Source organism: Stegostoma tigrinum, chromosome 12 (assembly GCF_030684315.1).
Source record: "Stegostoma tigrinum isolate sSteTig4 chromosome 12, sSteTig4.hap1, whole genome shotgun sequence".
Classification (NCBI taxonomy): Eukaryota; Metazoa; Chordata; class Chondrichthyes; order Orectolobiformes; family Stegostomatidae; genus Stegostoma; species Stegostoma tigrinum.
The window spans coordinates 50410957-50434794 of NC_081365.1; the positions used below are offsets into that span (position 1 = coordinate 50410957).

Sequence of the window (23838 nt, forward strand, 5' to 3'; positions counted from 1 at the left end):
CCCACAGAGCGTGGGATGTCACTGTTTGGCAAGTGTGGGAGTTTGGTGAAGGAGGGGAGGGAGCTTTTTATTTTTTTCTTCCAGTCTTGATTTCCAAACTACTTTCACAGATCTGTGCGGGCTGGAGCAGATCAAAGCCCAAAAACTGGGAGATTATTAAGAGGCTAACTGAGAAGGACAAGGGTTAAGTAAAAATCAGAGAATAAGGGAAGGGGATGAAAGTTAAGGTAAGGGGAGGATCTTTAAGATTAAATAATCAGAAATGTTAGCAAGTAAGAGTCGTAGGTTCAAGATTAAGTCATGTCATGAGAGGTCAGCTGAGTGAATTGTTTGTCCTGTCACATCAACAAAGTCAGGGACCCCACCAGCACCATGTGTGCGTGGACACCACTGTCAGTGTGATGTGAATTTGCAAGTAACGATAAATCCAATCAGGCTAAGAAAGGCCTGCTGCAGCATGCATGGATGAAACCTACATAAATAAAGGAAAAAAAAACTGTAAGAAACACAGAGGCAGAAATAGGAAATAATTAAACTATAAGGTGCAATCTGCAGAGAGTCTGGCAGTTTGTTAAGTGTGAGAGGTAAGTGATTAACACTTAAACTTCCACATTTATCAAATACTAATGCTCCCAACAGCAGAAACATGAGCTACATCTTTTGGAGCTCAAGAGGTGGCTGGAAACACTAGCATTTTCATGGTGCTGAGAGTTACATGGACAGCATGTTTAGAGAGCTGGTCACACTGCAGCACAAGAGACGAGAGGAAAGGAGGGAATGGGTGACCATCTAGCAGTCAGAGGGAGACAAGCAGGAGGTGCAGCAATTCCCCAGGTCCTGCTCAAATATTAATCTGGCATTAATTTGCCCTCAAGGGAATGCAGACAGAGCCAGGTTTATGTGGCCACAAGTGGCATGACTGTATAGGAGGTGAGGAAGAAGCAAGCATGAGCAAGAATAACTCATTAGTTTATGGAACAGACAAGTATTTATACAGCTGCGGATGTGACTACAGGATGATGTGTTGCATTCCAAGCACCAGGATCAGGAATGTCACTGAGTAGCTCAGGGCATCATGAAAGAAGAAGGCGACAAGACAGAGGGTGTTGGATGGTACCAATGATAGGGGTGGAATGAACGCCTTGCACTAATTATTTAGGGGACTATGCAGCACACTAAATAGCAGGACCTCAAAGGTGGTAATCTCTGGATTACTTATGGGTGCCATGGCCTGGCAAATTCAGTGACAGGAGAATATGACAGATGAATATGTTGCTCAAGAGGTGGTGCAGGACAGACAGTCTTAGATTCTTGGATCCCTGGGACCATTTCCAGGAAAAGTGGGATCTGTACAAGCAAGGCAGTCATATCTGTACCAGAATGGAACAAACATCATTGTAGCTTTGCTAATGACGTTGGGAAGAGTTTAAATGAGTTTTGCCGTAAGATGGGTTACAGAGCATTAGATCAGTTGGCTGGTCAACTGGGTTGTGGCGCAGAGTGATAACAAGAGAGAGAGTTCATTTCCCACACTAGTTGAGGCTACTACGAAGGACTCTCCTTCTCAAGAGTCTCTCCTCACTTGCGGTATTGTGCCCCTCAATTTAAAACAGTGCCAGTCATCTTTCTTTAATGATACTGTAGCCCTATAGTCCAGTGGGAGTGTAGCAACTTTACTATTTTACAGGCCCAACATGGTTCCTTTTGGGTGAAATGTAGGAGCGGCAAGCTCAGAGAACCCTAGATGTCTCGAAACACTCAGGTCTGGATAAGAAGGAAATCAGAGGTTTTCAAAAGGTACAAAAGGAGCAAATGAATGGAGGTACGAGTAGAGAAGATGAACTTAAGAAAGCAAACAGGACAGCAAATAGGCAGCATGAGAAAACTCTGGCAGGTAAGATTCGGGAGGTAAGATTCGGGAGAATCCCATGATATTCCACAATGATATCAATGGCAAGAGGATATCCAGGAAAGAGTATGGCCCATTAGGAATCAAAGGAGCAATCTGAGCATGGAGCTGGAGGGAAGTGGTCTGGCATTAAATAAGTCCTACACATTCGTATTCTCTTTGGAGGAGGAGGATATAGATACACAATTCTGGAGAAAGAACTGTGAGGTTCTTGAGTAGATTGACATTGGGAGTGGTGGGATTTTGGAGCAATATAAAAAACAAAAACTCGCAAATGCTGGAAATCTGAAACAGAAACAGAAATCTGAGTTCTGGCAGCGTCTGTGGACAGAGAGCAGAGTTAATGTTGCGGGTCCAATGACCCTTGCTCAGGACTAGTAGTGGTTATGAAGGGTTATACATATGCTCAAGACAGGAGTAGGGGGGTAAAGGAGTAAGTGACAGGTGGAAATGGAGCCCAAATGGATAGAAATACAGTTAGGCAAAGATGTGGATAATGATAAACAAGGTAGACAGTAATGCAGCTAATGGGCTCTGTAACTAGGTGAAAATGGGTTGGTCGTGCTGTAAACAGCTCACGTGATAGAGTCTGGGGGATGGCGATGGATAAAAGACATGGAAGAAGATGTTCAGACCCTAAAATTATTGAGCTTGATATTGAGTCCTGAAGGCCGCAGGATCCCCACACAGAAAATGAGATGCTGTTCTTACAGATTCTGCTGAACATGATTGGAGTGTCGAGGCAGGCCCGAGACAGAAGTGTTGACCAGAAATGCTGCCTAACTTTCTGAGTTCCTCCACAATTTCTGTTTTTGGAGGAGATATTGGAGGTTTTCATGGGCTGAAAAGTGGACAAATACCCAGTCCTGGATGAGTTATATGCCAGGCTGCTGTAAAGTGATGCACTTCGGATGAAATAATAAAACAAGGGAATACTCAGTGAAAGGTGGAACACTAGGAAGCTAAAAGGAACATAGGGATATTGGGGTACTTGTTCACAGATCCCTGAAGGCAGCAGGACAGCTTTACAGGGTAGTAAAGAAAGCACGTGGGATATTTGCCCTTATCATTTGTGGTCTAGAGTATAAGAGCAGGAAGCTCATGTTACAGCTGCACAAGACTTTTGATGGGGCTGCAGCAGTTTGTGCGGTTCTGGTCTCTGCCATATATAAGGATGTGATCGCACTGATTGGAGTCCAGAGAAGACTCACCAGGATGTCGTTTAGGATGGAGTAGTTTAGCGATGGAGAGAGGTTGCATTAGCTCAGGTTGTTTTCTTCAGCCTAGAGATGGGTGAGAAGGGACCTGATAGAGGTGTATAGGATTATGGGAAGCATAGACAGGATGAGTAGGAAGCAGTTATATCCATTAATTGAAGGGTCAATAACAAGGAGGCATGATTTTAAGGTGACTGGCAGGAGGCTTAGAGGGGATTTGAGGCAAACTGTTCTCACCAAGTGTGTGGTGGGAATCTGTACTGCACTGGCTGGGAGGGCGTTCAGATGGGAAATTTCACAACCTTTAAAAAGTATTTGGATGAGCACTTGAAATATCATCATGCTATGGGCCAAGTGCTGGAAAGTGAGTCTGATGGAGACTTAGAGCAGTTTTTGTCAGTTCAGACTCAAAGGGTTGAAAGGCTATACTGCATGATTCTATAATATATAAGCAGGAGGCAGGCACAAAACAGGCTTGCAGACCACACAGATCATAGAATAAAAGACACCTGTATGCTGACAATAACATTTTTGACATCAGTGGTTTCAATGTGTTTCTCCCTTTGCTCATATGTGAATTCCCGTCTATCACATTTTTAAAAAAAAGGCCTTTCAATAAGTTCATGTCTGCACTTCTGTTCTCAATCCTTCTTCACCTGCCAAGAATTTTTGTCCTTACCATCTAACAACTAGCCTCCACATTTAACAGATCATCTTGTGCCATTTCTACAATCTCAATGTGATGCTAACACCAAACACAACTTATCCTCCCTTTCAGCACTCTCAAGTGAGTATTCAATCCACTTCATTCTGGTCCACACTTATTTCCCAATACACCACTTCTATCAGCAACACCTTTCTGTGCAAGTGCAGGAGATGCAACATCTGATTTTTTATATCCTTAATTCCCCTTCTTTCATAAGGCTCAGAGTCCTTCCAAATGAAACAATAAAGTATGTTGTGTTCACTGGTCACGAAGCAGACTCTACTACACTGGAGACACCATTCGCAAATTGGTTTACTACGCTGGTGGACACTTCTGTTCTGGGCCCAAGTATGATTCTAAGCTTCTAGTCACTTATCATTTTAATTCTTTGATACTACTAACACACTCTGTCTGACCTTAGCCTCGATAATGTTCTAATGAATTTCAAAGGACAAAATAATATCTTTTGATTTGGCAGTTTTATAACCTTCCCAACTCAACACTAAGTTTAATGATTTTATATCATGAATACTTTTCCAATTATTTTCAGAAACCAGGTACTGGTAAGGATTCTTATGTTGCTATTTAAATCACACTAGATTCATCATTTGTTTCTTCACTTGATCTATCATTGTTCTTTTCGGCCTTTCACTATCATTCCATTCAATTCTATTTATTAACATTAGAATAATTTTTGTGTTTCACTGTGTCATCTTTTGCTATTTCCCCCTCCCACCCCTTCCTGTCAGCCTCTATTCTTGCTTCCAACTCCCCTGCCCTTTCCCTGTGACCAGTGGCACCAGAAACAACCCCCCACTTCCCATAAATCACTTAGCTTACATTTTGGTCCTCTGCAATCCTTGATGTCCTCCTAGCATTAGGTATGGCCATTAATGGGCTGGCAGCTCTAACTGGGTGGGACCTAATTTAAGATCATCTTTTGAATTCCTGACTGGCATGAAATTTGCTGGGGCTTCACTGGATTAGGAAATGCAGGCTGTTGCTAGATCTCTAGCAGCCTGATGAGACACCGGCTCGTGAAGATTCTGACATTTATTCGACTTTTCTTTCCGAGAAGACACTTGGGATAAGTACATGAATAGGAAAAGTTTGGAGGTATATGGGCCAGGAGCAGACAAGTGGGACTAGTTTAGTTTGGGACTATGTTAGGCATGGATTGGTTAGACCAAATGGTCTGTTTCTGTACTGTATAACTCTATGCTACTAGACCTGCTAAGTATTTCCAACTTTTTATGTTTTAACTATAAACCAATTTACACTGGGTTATCATTATAATTGCAAGATAAGTTACAGACGATCGGGCTGTCACAAAGAGTACAATTTGTTTTGTGCTACTATTGAGAGGTATGTCAGAATATATCCATGGCTTTGAATGGAGAATTAAAATATATAAAAACCAGGTAAATTCATGTTACTTAGAATCAGAGTTGGTTGATGATGTTAGTGATCCAATGCATAATGAAGTCTCTACGCACAATACTTATCTTGTTCCGGTATTCATACGTAATGATCCAGAGATGGTACAAAAAGTGTTGCCAATGGGGACAACAAATACAGAATTATATGAATTCAAACAAACTGGCAATCATAAATATCTATGACTAGGAGCCAGAAAGACACTTTTAAAAATGGTTAAATGCAAGGAAATTGGGAAAAACTACAGCAAATATATTGAAAATATCGTTCTATTAAGTTTCAGCTGTGGCAAGTGGATTATTTTAAATATGAGGTGCTACAAATGAAGAAGAAATTCATCCTCATACCAACAAATTCAAATTAAGCAAATGCTGCTAAAAAAATCAATCAGGAAACAAAAGTCGAGGTTGTTCAGCAGGAAATATACAGTAAAAAAAAACAAAAGGGACCCATTGGGGATGAACACAAGAATTCAGGCATAAGTATAAAGTGAAAGGGGAAAGATTTTAAAAAGGAGCTGAGGGGTCATTTTTTCATGCAGAAGGTGGCTCATGAATGGAACAAGCTGCCAGAGGAAGTGATGGCCGCGAGCACAATTACAATATTTAAAAGACATCTGACTGGGTACATGAATAGGAAGGGCTGAGGGATATGGGCCAAATGCTGGCAAATGGGACTGGGTCAGATTGCCCAGTCAGCGCAGACTAGTTGGACTGAATGGTCTGTTTCCATTCTGTATGACTCTATATCAAACTGTAATCTTAGAGGTGTGACTTGAATAAAAGTACAGCAGATAAGTATTTCCCTAAAAAAATGTAATACCATGAGGCAATGGAATAGTGGTGGCAGAAGAGGTGGGAATCAAAGAAAATGCATTCAGGCTTGCGAAGCATAAATATCAAATTTTTCTAGATGACTAATTCCACTAATTTCTACAAAGAAGGCCATGATCAACATGCTCTGTCAAAACAAAGATAAAATGAATAAAATCAATGCAAGGCAGGAACTGGACAGATTAATTGGATTCAAAACACATAAAATTCCAGGGAATAAATAATATTTTGCCCAGGGTACTTTAAAAAAAAGTGATAGTCATTCAGAGGGTGCCATTTTTATGTCTGTATCAGGTTGCTACACTATTGATTTGTTCCAGAGCATTGTAAAGATTACTCACGTTCTGTATCCAAACAGTTTACACACAGAACTCTTAAACAGCTGAGAACTTCACACATATTCAATACACACATTTCCAGATTCCTTCAAAAACTTTGGTGGATTTTCTTAATGTTCTAGTTTTATCCAAAGTCTAAGCTATTAACTACAGAGGGATCAGTTATCAAATTAGCAGAATCAAGCACAGAAAAATTAAAATATTGAATTTTAAACCATTGATTGAAGTGGGTGTAGAATGGGACTAATACAGTATCCATATTTAAAGAGGTGGAAAAAACATATGCATCATATTCCATGTGAAATATAGCACATGATTACCAGGATGAAGCATGACAGACAACTGAACAATATCAGTTCTTTAAACAGGAATCAACTTGAGTTCAAAGAAGAAAGACTATGCCAATCCAAATGGGATAGTAAGTACTGGTGATGCTGGATTCAAAGATAACACAGTGTGAAGCTGGAGGAGCACAACTGGCCAGGCAGCAGCAGATGAGCAGGAAAGTTGACGATTTGGGTCAGGACCCTTCCTCAGAAATGGTGGAGGGGAAGGGAGCTCAGAAATAAATAGACAGAGAAGGAGTGTCTATTTATTTCTGAAGAAGCGTCCAACCCGAAATGTCAACTTTCCTGCTCCTCTGAAGCTGCCTGGCCTGCTGTGTTCCTCCAGCTCTACGCTGTGTTATCTATGCAAATCCAAATTCAAATAACAAGGTGTAGAGCTGGATGAACACAGCAGGCCATGCAGCGTCAGAGAAGTAGGAAGGCTAGACCAATTCCTTGATTCCTTTGAGGGAATTACAATTTAAGTGGGATTAGTGAACACTATTCATTAAACTCAAAGTTGAAAGGATTCAGGATAAACCTTAGAAATGTATATGAAACTGGCTGATGAGTAACACAGAACACTACAAGAACATGTGGATAATACTGACTATGGTATATCTGGATAAAGTTCTAACAGCACAACCGTGTTTCAACTAAATTAAGAAAATAGATTGAGAAATCCAATGTAAAATGATCAAATTGGCAAAGGATACCTTCTCAGGAAGGAGAGTGCTTGCTCATAAATTATAAGATGATTTGAACAAGATTTGCAAGTCAAGAGAGCAATGGCAAATTAAACCGAATACAGACAAATAACAAACTGCTACACAGAAGAAGGAAAAAAAAATGAATTGTACATTTATTCTATCTATGGTGTTCAGATATTCAACAACAAAGCTGAAATGTCTTGAAAGATTTGATACTGAGTATCCAAATGATGTAGAATAGCAACAAGCAAAGTTAAAAGGTTGTTGAATTACATTATTAGATAAACTTCATATTGCTCAACTCGATATTATGGATAAGGTTAAAACACCTCAAAACCTATTAAGAAGACAGCCTAGACCCTAATTGTTTTCCTAATTTTAAAGGTAAGTGTAAGGCATTGAATTCCAGATACAATTTTATTGGTCAAACTAACAACTTTAAGCAAAACACTTTCTTTAAAACACTGCAGTTAAAATGCAGACAAACTAAAAACACGAGAAAAAACTCAGCTTAGCTGTAACTCTATTGAAATAAATAATAAAATTAATAACTAATTCTTCCAACAAAGTAACATCCCATAAACAAACCCCTGGCTAAGGCAAATTCAGTAAAATACATTGTTTCACATGCAATTTGAGCAACTCGAAGATAATCCCAACTTTTAGCTGTAACAGACTCAGGAATAAGAGCTTCCATGTCCAGCTTCAAGACTCCTGCAACTGCTAAAAGCTAAAACTAAAATCTTGGCTCTGTGGGTGCTTGACCCCAACCATTCAAGCATTATACCCACTTAACAAAGAAGCCTCATGAGCTGTTAACTTTATTGGCTTTCAGCAGAATGCTTGATTCCTTAGTCTCAACCTTGCTTCACGAAAAAAGGTCAAAAGTACACCATTTAAAGTTATAGCATCATCACACCGGGGCAAACCCTGAATCAGGCAGCCAATTCTGACAATCAAGAAACTAAAGATATATTCAAGCATAGGAGTCAAAACAGAGAGAAGCCATGAAGACAATTCCCAAATATTAGGAGTATAAATTGTGAGAAAACAACTGTAAAATTTTATGATGAATTGTTGCTTCCATCACCAGGGCATATCAAATCAACTGTAATTTTTCATTCTTATTGATTTCAAGTCTGCAGCTTTAACTTGAATGACATTATGACAAACAAGACGTTTAAAATTTGTTTTCAGTTCCCCGATATTTTAACATTTTTTCTGTTCAGAACAAACAGTGGTTAGTGCAGCAGCCATCCACTTGGCAAATAAGGTCAAATAATCTCAAGTTCAATCGTGTTAAATTACAATTTCAAACAATTATCAATTCATGATATTATCTCAGAAATTCACAGCTACAAGTGTGCAAAGCTAATATCACTGTATTATACCGTATAATATCTTGCATAAATAAAAGTTAATAGAAAATTTCACAATGATTAGTTACAGATAGATATTGCCTTATTCAACATCTGTATTCCATCAATGTGGTATAGGAACGCATCTGCGTACTTTCATGTTTCAGTCTGTCTGGTTGCTTTGCTGTGTTGCTAGTAGAAGGCTTGGCAGTTCAATTAGCACATGTACTCACATGAGTACAATGAAAAATTTACAAGTTGTCACTTATGATGTCCTCTTCAATATGAAGGTACATTGGTACAGATTCTTAAGTTCAAATTCTTAGGGAAAAATATATTAGAAAAATAAAAGAAATAAAAAGTCCATCAATAAATTAGAAAAAGAGAGAAATAACAGTTCAGAATAACAGTCCTTCAAATCCAGACTGCGCCAGGTTTCATCTCAAGGCTGGGACTCTGAGTCCATGCTGAGGCCGGGAGTCCACACTTAGGCCAGGAATCTGCACTGGCTTCCACCTTAGGCATCACCAATGCTCCCCGAGGACAGGAAGTAAAAAGAAAAAGGAACAAAAATGTAAATGAGAGAGAGACAAAAAAGAAAATAAGCAGATGCAGCAGGTCAGCTCTGGTTTAGGAGTCTTACTCCGCTGCCATCTTTTACCGGAACTATTGCAGTATGTTCGTGGCACAATTTTGGAGACAAAAGCATGGGCTGTTTTATCGTGGGTACCGTTAACAGTGATGTGAAGTGTCACATTTTTATTGCTTTTATTCTGCTAAAGGTGTTATATAAATGTTGTTGTTATTGTTGTTGTTGGGCAGTGTTCCTTTTACCAGACTGAACTGAAGCCCAGCATATTCCCCATGGTGAACGCTGGTCGCAGAATTTGCATTGATCATCACCATAGACGATACCACAGGACTTCACCGCAATATCGCGGTTAACAGAGAGTGCTGCATATACATGCAAATCATTTGATCAACATGGTACTGCAACCACATTGTCAGCATACAATTGCAAAATTCCCAACCAAACATAAAGAGGCTTTCAAAAAGTTGGATACAACAAATTGAAACGTTTTATAACTATAACAGTTATATTCTATTCAGTAATATCTGCATTCCGGCTCTGCTGTCACTCGACTCCTCTTATGATCTTTCATTTATGAAGACAACGTTCAAAAAACCTCAATATATGCTGACTTAACTGACCAGAGTTGTAATTGCAGCTGCCACATGTGTAGTTAGCCTCACAGACCCAGGGCTAGGACAGATGAACTGGTCAGAGTTTCTGATTGTGATCATTTTTCTCATAATTCAATACAGGGCAAATTTGGATTCCACACCTGGTCCCTGACTACACTCTTGTTGTGACAAAACCATTTTCCAGACTCGGTCAGGGTTAAGAATGGCCCTTTAGATGAAATATCAAAGGATGCCAAGCACACCTGCAGCCATTTTAGGACCAGCCAGGAGTAAAATTGAGAGGTGTTAGGATCGGCACAGGAATATCAGGCTGGGAAGAAGGATCTGGTTTAATCCATGCTCTATATTTGACTTCAGGGTAAAATTTGTTACTTAATTGTTAACTCAAAATAGGCAGTTTACCACTTCCTCCTTACACTGAACTTTAGTGAGTGGTAACAGTTTCAAAAAGTTGCAGTTTAGATTTATTCATTTGTCACATGTACTAAGTATAGGGATACATAAGAATAGTGAAAAGTGCACAAAGTTGCCGTTCACTGGCGCCAACTTGGTTACAAAAAAACAGAATTTTAAAAATTTTAACAAAGCCAAAAAGTAAGCAAAATAAAGTAGAAAAGTCCAGATCTCAGAGTCCCGAGTCCCATCTCCAGTATTCTGTAGGCACTCCTCCAATCATTAGGGCTCTTAGGAAGCTGTCTCCACCGCTGTCATGCAAAAGGCCCATTCTTGCCTTCATCGCCACCTTACCAGCCCACTCTCAGCAAAGGGTTGAATGAGGGAGGGATTGTCACGGTCTTTAGCAACACAGCCAATGTTCACCTTAATATCCTTGGGTCCGGACTACAGTTTTTAATTCATTGTTTGCAATCTAAATCTTTTATCTGGTCCCTTAATCTACTCAAAGTAAGGATTTTATTAAATGTGTGGTAAATTTGGACAATAAATATAGGGTTAGTGCATAACATTAACAGTCAATGTAGAAAATATGTACTTAACACTTCTATGGGTTTTCACTGGCTATCATGCATCATCATTATAATCAATGGACAAAACTGTCACAAACTAGATTTACTAATTTCAGGACAAGAAAATCGCATGTTATAACAGTACAGCTCATGTTAAACTGTTCCTAATGAGCTTCGATTTTTGATCTAGGAGCTTTGCTTGATCAAGCGAAATTTTGCTGAGTCACTGAGTTGTCACTGGCTTTTATGCCCAAGCAAGCTGACAGCATTTCTCTGCTGAAGGCATCAAACAGACAACGATCCTCATGTACTTGCAGCCAGATTAGGATCATGTTTATTTTAACCATTATTCATAGGTTTCTTAAATTTAACCATCCAAAACCGACATTTTCCTTTCATGCTCATCTATCCCTCATCCAACTTCTGTCACAGGGTGTGTCTGCATAGGTCGTTGGTTTTCAGATCAATTTTCATGTATTTACGAATGGCTTTTGGACGCTGCCTTTGAGAGCAAGCAGACAGCAAGCAGCCTATAGTTATCAGTTGCTGCCACCACTTCGGCATTGGCAGACCACTTGTCCAAAAAGCATTCAAGTGGTAACTGTTGTACACAGGCCTGAAAGGGTTAACATCTGGTCAAGTATGATCAGCAACACCTACTGTGATGCTGTCAAATAGACAATCACATGGACAGTCTCACAGACAGATAGAGGCAAAGACTGTGAAGGGACTGTGAAGATATAAACACTCTTGTGTAACCTGTATAATGTGCTAAACTGAATAAACATTTTCTTTGATAACTTTACCAGACTCTCCGCATCACCAGTAGCTGGACTAAATAGAAGAATGACCTCCATCCACTATAAAATACCACAGGCAACCTGCAGTGGTCATAACAGTATACAAATCCTCCCTAGAGTACAACTAATATGCATTCTTTGTCAGTGTGATTAAGAGTGACATTGGGACATGCAGAACATAGTATCTTGAGGTGTATTTTCAAATTTCAAATGAAGAAAATTGAAGGGAAACTACAAATCTGTACACTGTGGCTATGTGCTCATTTCATTCCTGATTACCTATATCTGAGATCGTCAAATGAATAGCAGCATATCTTTAAGAACCTGCTACCTCTTCTGAATGAATATCACATAATATAACCTTAAATGCTGCACTGTCATTCTTTCCTTCTACCCTTGAAGGCTGCAATACAAGTTGGTGTACATTTAGTTGAGATTAGCTAGCTTTCAGTTATTCCATAAATTGAGTGTTTGTTCATCATGGATGATCCTAGCTGGTAACCAGTGACAGACTATTTCAAAGTGAAGTAATTCAGAAAAGCCCCCTTCTGACTTTCCATTCATTTTGTACAATAGCAATTAATAATAATGAACAGAATCAGGTATCTTTTGTGATTGCCTTCCCAGCACTGCAAACAATCCCATGAAGAGAGAGGCTGGTTAGTTTCAACACTCTGTCTCTGGCTGAATTAGCTAACCGCAACTAAGTTAATTTACCATGGCCAAGGCCTAGGAAATGGGTGATCTGCCTTTGTATCACAAAATACTGAGTGACTGACATGGGATGGTGTTGGGAGGACTCACTAGTTCTTTCAAAATACAGCTTGGTTTTCTGAAGCAATCTGGGATCTTTTCAAAGTTGTGATTAAAGCTGCACTTTCACTTCACATGGAACTTTCCAGCAGAGCCAATAACAGCTCATCCTGAATTGCATTTAGGTCCCAGAGTAACAGCCAAGAAATGCTTGGGTCACAGCAGGCACTAAATTTTCTGAGACATGGTTTTTTTCCAGTTTTTATTTTCATTTTGACATTTACTGTAACACACACACAAGATGTAAAGGCTACCATAAAACAGAAGCATGTCCATGCAGAAAACCTTCTCAACTAAAGTTTAACTATTTACAAGTCACAAAACAAGCCCCGCTTCCCACACCCATTTCCTGCCTCCCATTCCACTGTTTTAGCCAAGAAAGCTGTTTCAAAAGTGTTGTTTTTGTGTTACAGGAATGCTGACTGCATACAAATATATATTCTAAACACTAATATATGACACATTCTCCATAGGAGAAACAAAGAGTTTTACACCGTAGTCTTTCCCTAATTATAACTTTAAGATGGAGGTGGCGACTGTCTGTCCTTCAGTTAAAGATGGAGCAAAACACATCAAACAGAATTTTCATGTTTGATGAGAAACTATGAACTTCTCCTGGACATGTGCATCAATGGACAGGTGTGACTGCAATGCACCACGGAGCTGAATGGCTGGCACTCAAAACAGGCTTATATATAAAGGATGGGCCCTTGCACATCACAGTGAAGCAATATCAACTGCCATATAAATCTACAACTTAATATGAATCAAAAGGAAGGGAGAAAATGGGGTGTGATCTATGCGCTAAGTGCTTGAAGCTTTAAGCACCACTCTGGTGTCAGGTAAATGTGCATGCAGCATATTGCCACAGCTATTTAACCTCCAGATTCTGTTTGATATCTCCAGCTTTTAAATCTAATGTCCAACAAAATAATCTGCAGAAATTCTCCCATACAGCCAATGTAAATTTGAATAATAGAGAAGAATAAATCAGCAAATGAGAAAAGAGGAAGAAACATTGAAAATTGAAGTTCTTACAGAAAGAATGCATAACAAAATTTTTTAAAAGGTAATGAAAGGGTTAATAAGCAAATAAAAACTTTGTACAGGCTCTCTCCTCCCCCTCAACACCTGTTCAGTGGCAAGACCGTGCCATGATAGTACATTGAATCCTCCCCCACAGTATCGTGTTTTGGATTAATGATAACTTCAACTATTCATTTTGTTCAATCTTTAATAGTCGACTGGACTGAGGAGGATAAACCAATAAATGAACATCTGGTGCACAAGTATGTAAAGGTACATAAGCATCCAAGTATGATTACCATACATGCACATTTTTCAATCCACGAGATTGTTATTGGAAGAGGGGAAATCAAGCTTAAAATCATTAATTTCTTTACTTAATTCAATTTAAAGAATCCTCATGATTTGTTTCCTCCTCTCTGTCTCCACCATAAGCACACCGACTGTTTCACACATACAATATATGTTGGCATTGTACTAGTCTCAGTGTATAAGTTATCATTTTAAATGAGATGTGCCGCACAGTTGACTGACTGTATGTTTGAAGCTGCTCCTTCAACAGTTAAATGCAAAACCCATTGCTGCCAAGGAGTGCAAGAACTAAGGAATTAACCTCTATTTAAAAAGCACTTGGATAAGAGAGAGTTACTTTGATCCCATTATTCATGTTTAGGGTCATCACAGCGTTTACGAAGAACAGCATCTTCAAAATAATTTCTGTAAAGAACATATCAAAAAAATCTCCCAATGTTTCCTCTAAAGCACTCAGTTTTATGTTGTACATTGTGTGTTTTCAGGTTCTCAGCAAGCAATTATGTAACCCTTTGAATACCTGAGTGTGTACGCATCTAGGTCCTCTTTGCATTTCTTTATGTGCTAAAAGATACTGTGCAAACTGTCAAGCCAACATTTTAAAACAAGGCTGTAAGCAAGCTGCAAAACAGAAAAATCTGATCCGCATAACACTGGAGACCATTGGAAATCTCTCAGCTCCTTAGCCTGTGATTAGTATTTTTTTTAAAAAAACAAGCCATTGAAATAAATTCCCTCAAAGGGTTCGAAACAGCAACAGGACATCAATGAGTCTGTTTATAGTTCATTGCATGTAATTAACTTGCATTTCCTACCTGAGGATAGCCGTGTCTCCCTGCCTGATGGTGATGTTGTCCGTCCCCCTGGAGAAGTCCACGCTTCTAACCGGCAGTCCTGTTGGAAGAAGGCAGAGAAATCTCAGAAGGATTACGGGTAGTGGGCGCTGATGAAAAGGACCCCGAGATACCATTGTCAGAACAGGATGAACGAGCCGGACTAAGAGAGAAAGCTCTCCCAAACACTGTGGCAACACGAAAGCTGTCTTCACTAAGCACAAGCTTTGCAATTCCAAGCCCCAGCTGAGTGCCCACTAATCTGACAGCAGAGGCATCACTTGTAAGAGATATGTAAAGCGATGCTCTGAGCGTGAATTGACTGCTTTCTCTCCTCACGCTTTTTTTAAATTCACGTCCCCCCCCCCCCACCCCCCGCCACTCTCCACCATCCGGATCCCCCCTCCTCCCCAAACCCTCCCACCACCACAGCCACCCCTTTGGCAGCAAGCTTGATGAAGGTCTGATACCACTCCATCACCATGGCAACAGCTCCATCTGAGGCAACTCAACCCAGAGAACAGAATTGTGCTTTGAGGCAGAAACTTACCAAGCTGTTAAAGTGAGGAATAAAGTTAAATCCTGTTTTTTGGCAAAAGTAATATTTTTTGTGAATTGAGCTTGCAAAACACGGTGTGTTCAGTGGTGAATGACTGATACAGACTAAATCTAGCAGTAATTATCTGTGACACCAGTTTTGCCGAAAGAAGTCCAACTATAACGGCTGATAATATTGCAATATGGGCTGAATGCAGTCATTTTGTACTGAACAACAGAAAAGAGAGAACCAATTAAGTGCAAAACCATTGGTCAACATTTTAATCAATTTGGGGTTCCTTATTTTATAATGGTGTGTGTACTCACAAACACTGCATGCATTAGTAAACAGTTGCATCAGAGTTCCTTCAGCATGCACACTTGATAGAAAAACATCTGCAGGAGTTAGGGATTGTGATCAATGAGATCACTGGACTCAATTCACTTGCCCACTGAAATGTTAACTGTTACATTAAAGGCTATAACCTGGTTCTGTCCCATTTTCAGGGCAATAAATGACAACGTACACAGAGCTGTGCTTCAGCAGGAAGGCCTTACTCTGGCCCAACTTTAGACCCAGACCTCACTTTAATAAAGTAAACAAACTGTTGTACTAATTGTGTCTACAGAAACAAACTGTCCACTTCAAGCAATTGAATTTTGGACAGCTCGTCTTCAGCCAAGGCACACAGCTTTCGTTCCTGAAGGAGAGAAGGGTAATATTCACCTATGATTTTAACTAGTTCTCTGTTTTCTGTTACTCAGTTCATTCAGTCCATATAGCATTAGTATCAGCTGTTGTAATTTGACCTCATAGCAAGACGGGTGTTAAACAATAATTTGGCATTGACAAGATGAATGAGGTTTTTGAAGATAATACAAGGAGGATGAGATCATCAGTGATCAGCTGCAAACGGAGACACCAGTGGAACTGGAAACTGTCATGTTGATAATAATGGTCTAATAATCAACCACTCATCAGGGATTGATCAACTTGGTGGGTTAGTTATTTAAAACAGTAAAACACATTATAAGTTATGAAGCAAACAACTGACTTGTGTGTGTATAGCTTGCAGACCCAGAGTAGACTAACAGCCAAAGTCACAACACTGCACACACATAGCACATGAAGTCATGACAAATGAACTGTCTTTCAGCCAAGTTATACACACAACATGTGCTACCTTTGTTAGATGAACTATTACCATGGCAAGTAAGCTTATGTGTTTCAATAATGTATCAGCAATTTGCTGATACGTACAGATCTTGTGGTAGTTTGTCTGGAGATGCCATTTATTGGCCAGTTATCAGTGATATTGTCGGTCATTCCTGTTTGTGTTCATGATCTTATATATGGTGCAACAGACTCTGGGGAAACTGAAGCAATTCCAGTTTGTCCTTTGTTCCACTTCACCATTCTTTTGTTATGTGTATGGATCTGATAGGATACCTGTTCTGGGCTGATTATCTCCTCAAATTCTTGCCATATAATTTCTATGGATTCTCAAATGCCTCACTTGTACTTTTTACAGTTCTGTATCCACATTTTTATCATGCTTGTTGGTTGTCTTCATTTGCAGCTTTACAGCTCTCAAGTGTTAAAAAGACAACTTTGGGTACGAGCCAATAAATTGGTACACATTGTTCTGCCAAACATTATCTCTACCAGTGATAGAATGTAAAACTGCAATGAACAGATCTTGCTTGGTCTGTCTACATTTAAGGATTAGATGTTTGACTGTAAATCATGCATTCAGCTGGACCTATGGAGAAGTCTTATTCTGATCGATACTCCATTTTACACAGTTTTTTTTTAAAAGAGTGACCAATGTATTTCACATCATTGTCTACAATGATCGCTCGAGGGATGCTAACTTATCTAAAAGTGGAGCTTTGAATGTGTGGGACAATTGTGCTTGACAAGTTTTGCAATTAATAAATAATAGTGTATTTGGTGAAGTAGTCAAGAGGTTGGATGTAATTTTGGACAAAGATGGGCAGGGACTTAATACAGTATCAATCGTTCTTCATATTGACTTGGCGTATGTTCTTGATGTTCCTGTAATTCTTTACACTGATTCTGCTGATAACTGGCCAACATTCCAAGCCTTTTAAAAGCCTTCTCATCCAATATGTTAGGAATAAAGTTGTTGAAGAATGTCAGGTTACAAAGATTCTGGTATGATGTCCAGCCTTCTTTTAATGATCTCTCAGGGGACACCTGGCAAAAAAAACTCACTCTGGTCTCATATTTAATTGAATCAGGGCATTCGTCAAAGATGTCTTTCCAAAGCTTATATATGATGGAATATTTTCCAGTATCTTTCCTCCAGCTGTTAGCATCTGGGTGCAAAATGTACTGTCAGTTTGGAGAACATCTTTAAGTTTGATAGCAATGAAGCCAACTTATAGATGCCAAAGGTATATTGTTTCTGTCCACTGGGCAGATAGCCTTCAAAGTGTATCCACTGTGACCATTACCTTGCATAGCTTGTATATAATTTCACAGACATAGCTTTAGAACTTCATCAGGTGGTGCTGCAATCTTAGGGTTACACTGGTCAATGATCTTTGTTGAATCATCTCCAGTGGTTTGTTATAATCTCTATCACAAATCTTTGCCAAAGATAGGAATGAAAACATATGGATCTAAAAACTAAATCTAATATTTATTACTCAATGTTTGAGTAACTGGACTGTGCAACAGGCAGAGACCTTTAATCAAATTCAATTGATTTGCAAAATAGGTTGAAATGTGATCATTTCTTTGAAGTATTCAGAAAGCAATATCTTCTATATGTCTTGTTTTGTTCAGATGTTTTAGAGGTTGTGACAATTGTTGAGCTTATAGTTAGGGTCTGTAAGCATTGTTTACCCACAATGATCACTGCATACATATACACATACTTTTATAGTAAATTCATGTTACAAGTCTTCTATTTCTATTTTTAAAAAATCCAGAAAGATCTCTCAGATAATCAACTCAACAATTTTATTTGTTAGCTTCCAATCTGAAAAATCACATAATAAGCCTTTTTCTCTGCATCTATTCATAAAGTATCTATGGATTCTGTTGGGTTTGGTCTAAATGACATCTCAGATTCACAAAATTGTTACAGTGCCTAAAGTTGTCTTTCAGCCCATCGTGCCTGCATTAGTTCTATTACCTAGTGCCAATCTCCTGACTGTTCCCCATATTCCTGTATACCACTTCTATCCACATAATCATCCAATGCTCTCCTGAACGACTCAGTCAAACCTGCCTCCACCACATTTCCAAGCAGTGCATACTTCCATACTCTAACTGCTCACAACATGAAAATTTTTTTTTCTTACATAACCCTCACTTCATTTGCACATCATTTTAAATCTGAACCATCTCATTCTTGTTCCTTTTACAAATGTGAACAGCTTTTCCCTGTTAGTCTATCCTGCCTGCTCAAGTTTTGCTGATGAAATCAAATCTCTCTTAGCCTTTTTTTCTGTAAGAACAGTCCCAACTTCTTCAATCATTCTTGAAACTGATTTTTCTCATTCCTTGAATCAATCTTGTGAATCACTTCTGCATTCTCTCTGATGCATTCATATTGTTCCTATATTGTGGCACTCACAACTGTACATATTACTTGAGATGAGGTCTAACAAGTACATCATACATGTTCAACATCATGTCCTTGCTCTTTTACTCCACGAGTCTATTAATAAAATCAAGAACACTGTGTGTTCCTCCAACTGCTCTATCTACCTCTTCTGCCAAATTTGATAATCTGCGCAAATATATTCCCATATCCCCCTTTTCCTGTATTCCCCCTTAGAATTGTATCTCCATTTCTCTGCACGGAATCTCGTCTACAACAAAATGAATTCGAGCCAATGAATATGAAAGTTTAATCACTCTCTGAATTGATATTCTAACGTATTTCAAACATTTTAGGAAGCCGTAACAATTTGGCTGGTAGCCCTGCCATGTGACGTCTGTATAAACCTTCTTTATTGATTGCTGAGCAAATTTTATTGACTTTTTTCCTACCTTTGCCATACTTGAACCCAGTAACCACAGCTCTGGATGCTGGTTAAATATTTTAAGTTATGTTAGGAGGCCTGCTGTGTTCCAATTTCAATGATGGAACTTTGTGGACACTTGACAATATGCCTTTCACCTTCCTCTGCTTACAATTGATCTGCACACACCCTGATCACTTGCCTTTTACAAGTGAGTGAACTTGACCCCTCAAGGGGAGCCTTTTCTACTTACAGAAAGCTATGTTTTTAACACTCTCTGAAACTGTAGCAAACAATGGTATCTAGGTTATCTCATTCACCTTAGCAAAATTTAAGTCTGTAAAACAAAGTGCTGGAGAAACTCTACAGGTCAGACAGCAGCTCGGCAGAGATAAGCACAGATAACATATTGGGTCCATCAACCTTTCACCAGAAATTAAGCTGGGAAAAGGCTGTATTTTTGCTAATGAAAGCGCTGTGGATGGTTTGAGGTGGGAGGAGTGAGATGGATAGATAGAGATGGTATCCGGGGAGAGGAAAAAAAATTGGAAAGCAGTCAAGGGGATTGGTGATCATGTTAATTAGTGCTAAATAGGTGAAAAGGTAACTGTAAATGGATGAAAATGGATTGCTACACTGGGAACAACCCATACAATGTGGGGATGGGTATCAAACATAGACGGTGGTGTTCACACTCTGAAATTGTTAACCTCAATGATAACAAGGTGTAGAGCTGGATGAGCTGAAACTCAATGCTGAGTCTCGATCCCTACAAGGTACAGAAGTGGCAAACAAGGTATTACAAAGAACAAAGAAAATTACAGCACAGGAACAGGCCCTTCGGCCCTCCAAGCCTGCGCCAATCGAGATCCTCTGTCTAAACCTGTCATCTTTTTTTCTAAGGGTCTGTATCCCTTTGCTCCCTGCCCATCCATGTAGCTGTCCAGTTACATCTTAAAAGACACTATCATGTCTTTTGTATTGTTCCTCAAATTTATGTCAAATTTCACTGGAGCACTGTAGCAAGCCTGATTCAGAAGCATTGAGTTGAGAATATAGTGGTGGATACTGCAGCACATTAGGAATTCTATAAACTAACTGGAAATAAACTGTACTGTATTGTCTGAAACAGAAATCTACCATAAATCCCATTCTCTAAAAATAAATTATCCAGAATGTTAACGATCAAGGAGACGGTTCAAAGAGTTTATTGGAGCAATTTGAAAACAGTATAGTACATTGATTTTGATCAATAAGTGAAAAAACAAACGCTTTCATGACTCAGTAAAATTCTCACTTACCCAAAAAGCATGTGCTTGTACTTGTTGAGATAAGACAGTGTGGAGCTGGAGGGACACAGAGGGCCAGGCAGCATCAGAGGATGTTTCGCGTCAGGACCCTTCTTCAAAAAATAGGATTCTGAAGAAGGGTCCCGACACAAAATTTCAACTTTCCTGCTCCTCTGATGCTGCCTAGCCCTCTGTGTTCCTCCAGCTCCACACTGTCTTATCTCAATCCCAGCATCGGCAATTCTTGCTATCTCTTCTTGGACTCGTTGCCATATTTTTCTTAGTATGAGTTAAGCTTTAGAGGTGCAGGGCACAAGTTCAGTTTTCTGACAAAACGTATGTGCTACATAGTTTTGCATTAACCGTTTTATGTGGTGAACAATTGTTGGTTACCAGATCACTTCATGGGGTCATTATTCATCTGAACAGCAACTGGGTGTCCTTTATGGGCAAGATATATTACACATTCATATAGAACGTTTGGGGTAACGTTTGAGTTTTTGATACTTTTGAGATCCATATGTAAAATAGTGGTCATAAACCAAATAAATTCATTGCATATTCTTTAATAAATGATCAGTTCTTCCATCTTGCAGGATCCCTGTAATTTTAAATAGTGATATACTTTCTGCAGTATACTGTTGTCAATTCTGTCAGTATCTTCTCTTGTGTAACTTCAGACTACAGCATGGTAGCTCAGTAGTTAGCACTGCTGCATCAGCGCAAGAGACCCAGGTTCAATTCCACCCTCGGGCAACTGTCTGTGTGGAGTTTGCACATTCTCCCCACATCTGTGTGGGTTTCCTTCAGGTAGTCCGGTTTCCTCCCACAATTCAAAAATGTGCAGGTTAGGTGGATTGGCCAAGCTAAATTGGCCATAGTGCCCAGGGATGTGCAGGCTAGGTGGGTTAGCCATGGGAAATGCAGGGTTTTGGGGTTGAGTACGGACCTGAGTAGGATGTTGTTCAGAGGGATGTGTGGGCCTGATGGGCCAAATGAACTGCTTTCACACTGTAAGGATTCTGAAATGTCAAATGAAAACCCCACAATTGCATAATCTTTGATGTCACAAGTAACCTCCTTGACATTAGCACTGACTGCACGGTACTGTGTCTTAGCATATCATCTATTCAATCGTGTAAACATGTGAGACAGTTAACCTTCAAAATGCCTTGGTAAAGACAATCTGAACATTCATAGTTGCATCAAGGTCAATATCCAGATTCTGACATGGTTAACAATTTATACAGCACACGACGATCAGTGCAGGAAGGGAGGTTTCGGCCACACAGATGCAAAAGTTGGATTAAGTGCAATGTTGCCCATTATCCAATCAGGTATTTATGATCAGTTTCCAACAATGGACCTGGCACATAAGCAAAGATTGTTTGTTTCCTTTAATGTAGTGAGAATATGACATAAGTTACATTACCTAATCCATTTGTTGTAACATGCATTTCCACATGTGGAATGAACTTTGCAAAAATTTACAAGTACATACACTATGTTTGCATTTAACATACCAAATGCTGTTTGCTGTGCAATAATTGATTCTTATTATGCAGTCACTTTTGAAGAGGCTATACAATCTCAGTATATTTGGGGAGAATTTGCAATAAAAGTTCGTGGCTCTTAGATCACCAAAAGTTGATACCTATCAAGAAATTTTGCTTTTTGGATCACCTTAAGGTTATACACAGACTCGGTTCACCATTTTTGCATTACACAATGACTCAGTTCAATATCCACAGCCTTGAGTCAATTCATTCAATTATACCAACTGCTTCAAGTTATTTCAGCTTCCCTGACACTTTGGCATGGACTGCAAAAGACAATCATCTCAACATTTGCCAAGCTGGCAGAATCGATGTGTTAATGCATGGAGAATAACCTTATCCCTTAATCTTCTACATCAGGTAAGCTATCAAGAATACTGTTGTGTATGTATTAAGCAATTGATCACACAATTTGGGATCCAGTAGGGTCTTCAGGCTTTGAGGAATCAAACATGAGGGATGCCGTAGGGATGAGGTTGGTAATTACAGTAGCACATTTGCTAAGATACAGTGAGTGAACTTGCAAGGCTGGCAGTAAGAAACCCTCCAATAACTTGACACAACTTGGAATTAATCAAGAAGTCTAAGATTCAGCTCAAGTGTGGGATGTACATCATTCGATCATCACACTTTTCTTGGGTTGAAAGCACTTTTTGAGAGCATTTCCTGCCACACTAAATGTAGACACATCTTCCACCTACTGCCCAACCATTTGCTGCCTTCTGTTGTGACATTTATACAATAATTACTTTCTTAGAGGTAACTGTCAAATCTCATTGCCCATCCTCATCACAAACTTATTGTTATTGAATTCTAAAATCTATTGAATCTTTTGTAACATTTTATTAGGTTCAGATTAGTTTTTGTTTCTCTAACAACACTGACACTTGACTAATGGCACATGAACAGTTAACAGGTATATATTATCAAATATTGAATACTTTAGATTAAGTACATGGGATATCCTATGGTATTGTAGCAAATGGAGATAATTGAAGACACCAATATTTAATTTTAGGGAAAATACAATTATCTTTTATGAAAAGTCTGTAACATTCAGGTATGACAAAAAGCAGAGGTTCAAGTGCTGACCCTCTTGGTTGGAAAAAGAGTTAGCAGTTTCTGATCAGTCTGCTCCAGTAAAGTGCAACATCTCATTAAAACAAAGCAACCATCCAAGAAAGAAGAAGCCAATTCCATCCATCACATCACATAACAAAGCTGCTTCTTTGAGCAGAGAATGAAGCTCAGTGGCAGCTGTCCAGGGATCAATGGCCTTCACTATTTCCCCTTTTAGCTAACGGAACAAGAGGCATCATTGGAGACTGGGGGAGGAGTGTCAGGGGGTTGGGGGATGGTGGAAGATGGGAGTGAGGGATGGTTTTACATCAGAGCTAAACTGCAGAAAATGTTTGATTGAAAAAGAAACCCTCTAATTTAAAGGCTTACTTGTAAAGAGCTTTGTTTTAACTAGTTAAACATTGAGATGGCTTCTGTTATTACTTTCACAAATTATTTGCACAGTGCACTAGCAACTGATTCCAATGTATTTCCAAATTATATACCAAAACTCTGTGCTGTAGGTTCTTAAAGAAGGATTGTAAGCTAAATATTCTAGCTTGCACAGAAGAGGCTTCTCGCATAACAAGCTAGTAATCTGCAGTA

The 23838-nt window shown here is 39.2% G+C and overlaps 1 protein-coding gene across 6 annotated transcripts in view; it reads right to left on the reverse strand.

Moving 5' to 3' along the window:
- The window catches only part of LOC125456875 (limbic system-associated membrane protein-like), a 1200329-nt gene that overhangs the window by 775848 nt on the left and 400643 nt on the right, over positions 1–23838 (reverse strand). For 2 of the 6 annotated variants that reach the window (XR_007248528.2, XM_048540371.2), the window contains exon 1: positions 14772–15126. Coding sequence is in view for 5 of the 6 variants with exons in the window: in XM_048540371.2 (XP_048396328.1) it covers positions 14772–14926 (155 nt within the window). In the remaining variant the exon portion in view is untranslated. Of the gene's footprint in view, positions 1–14771; positions 15127–23838 lie in introns of those variants that run through there. The other 4 variants (XM_059650328.1, XM_048540372.2, XM_048540373.2 and 1 more) reach the window with 3 other exon arrangements.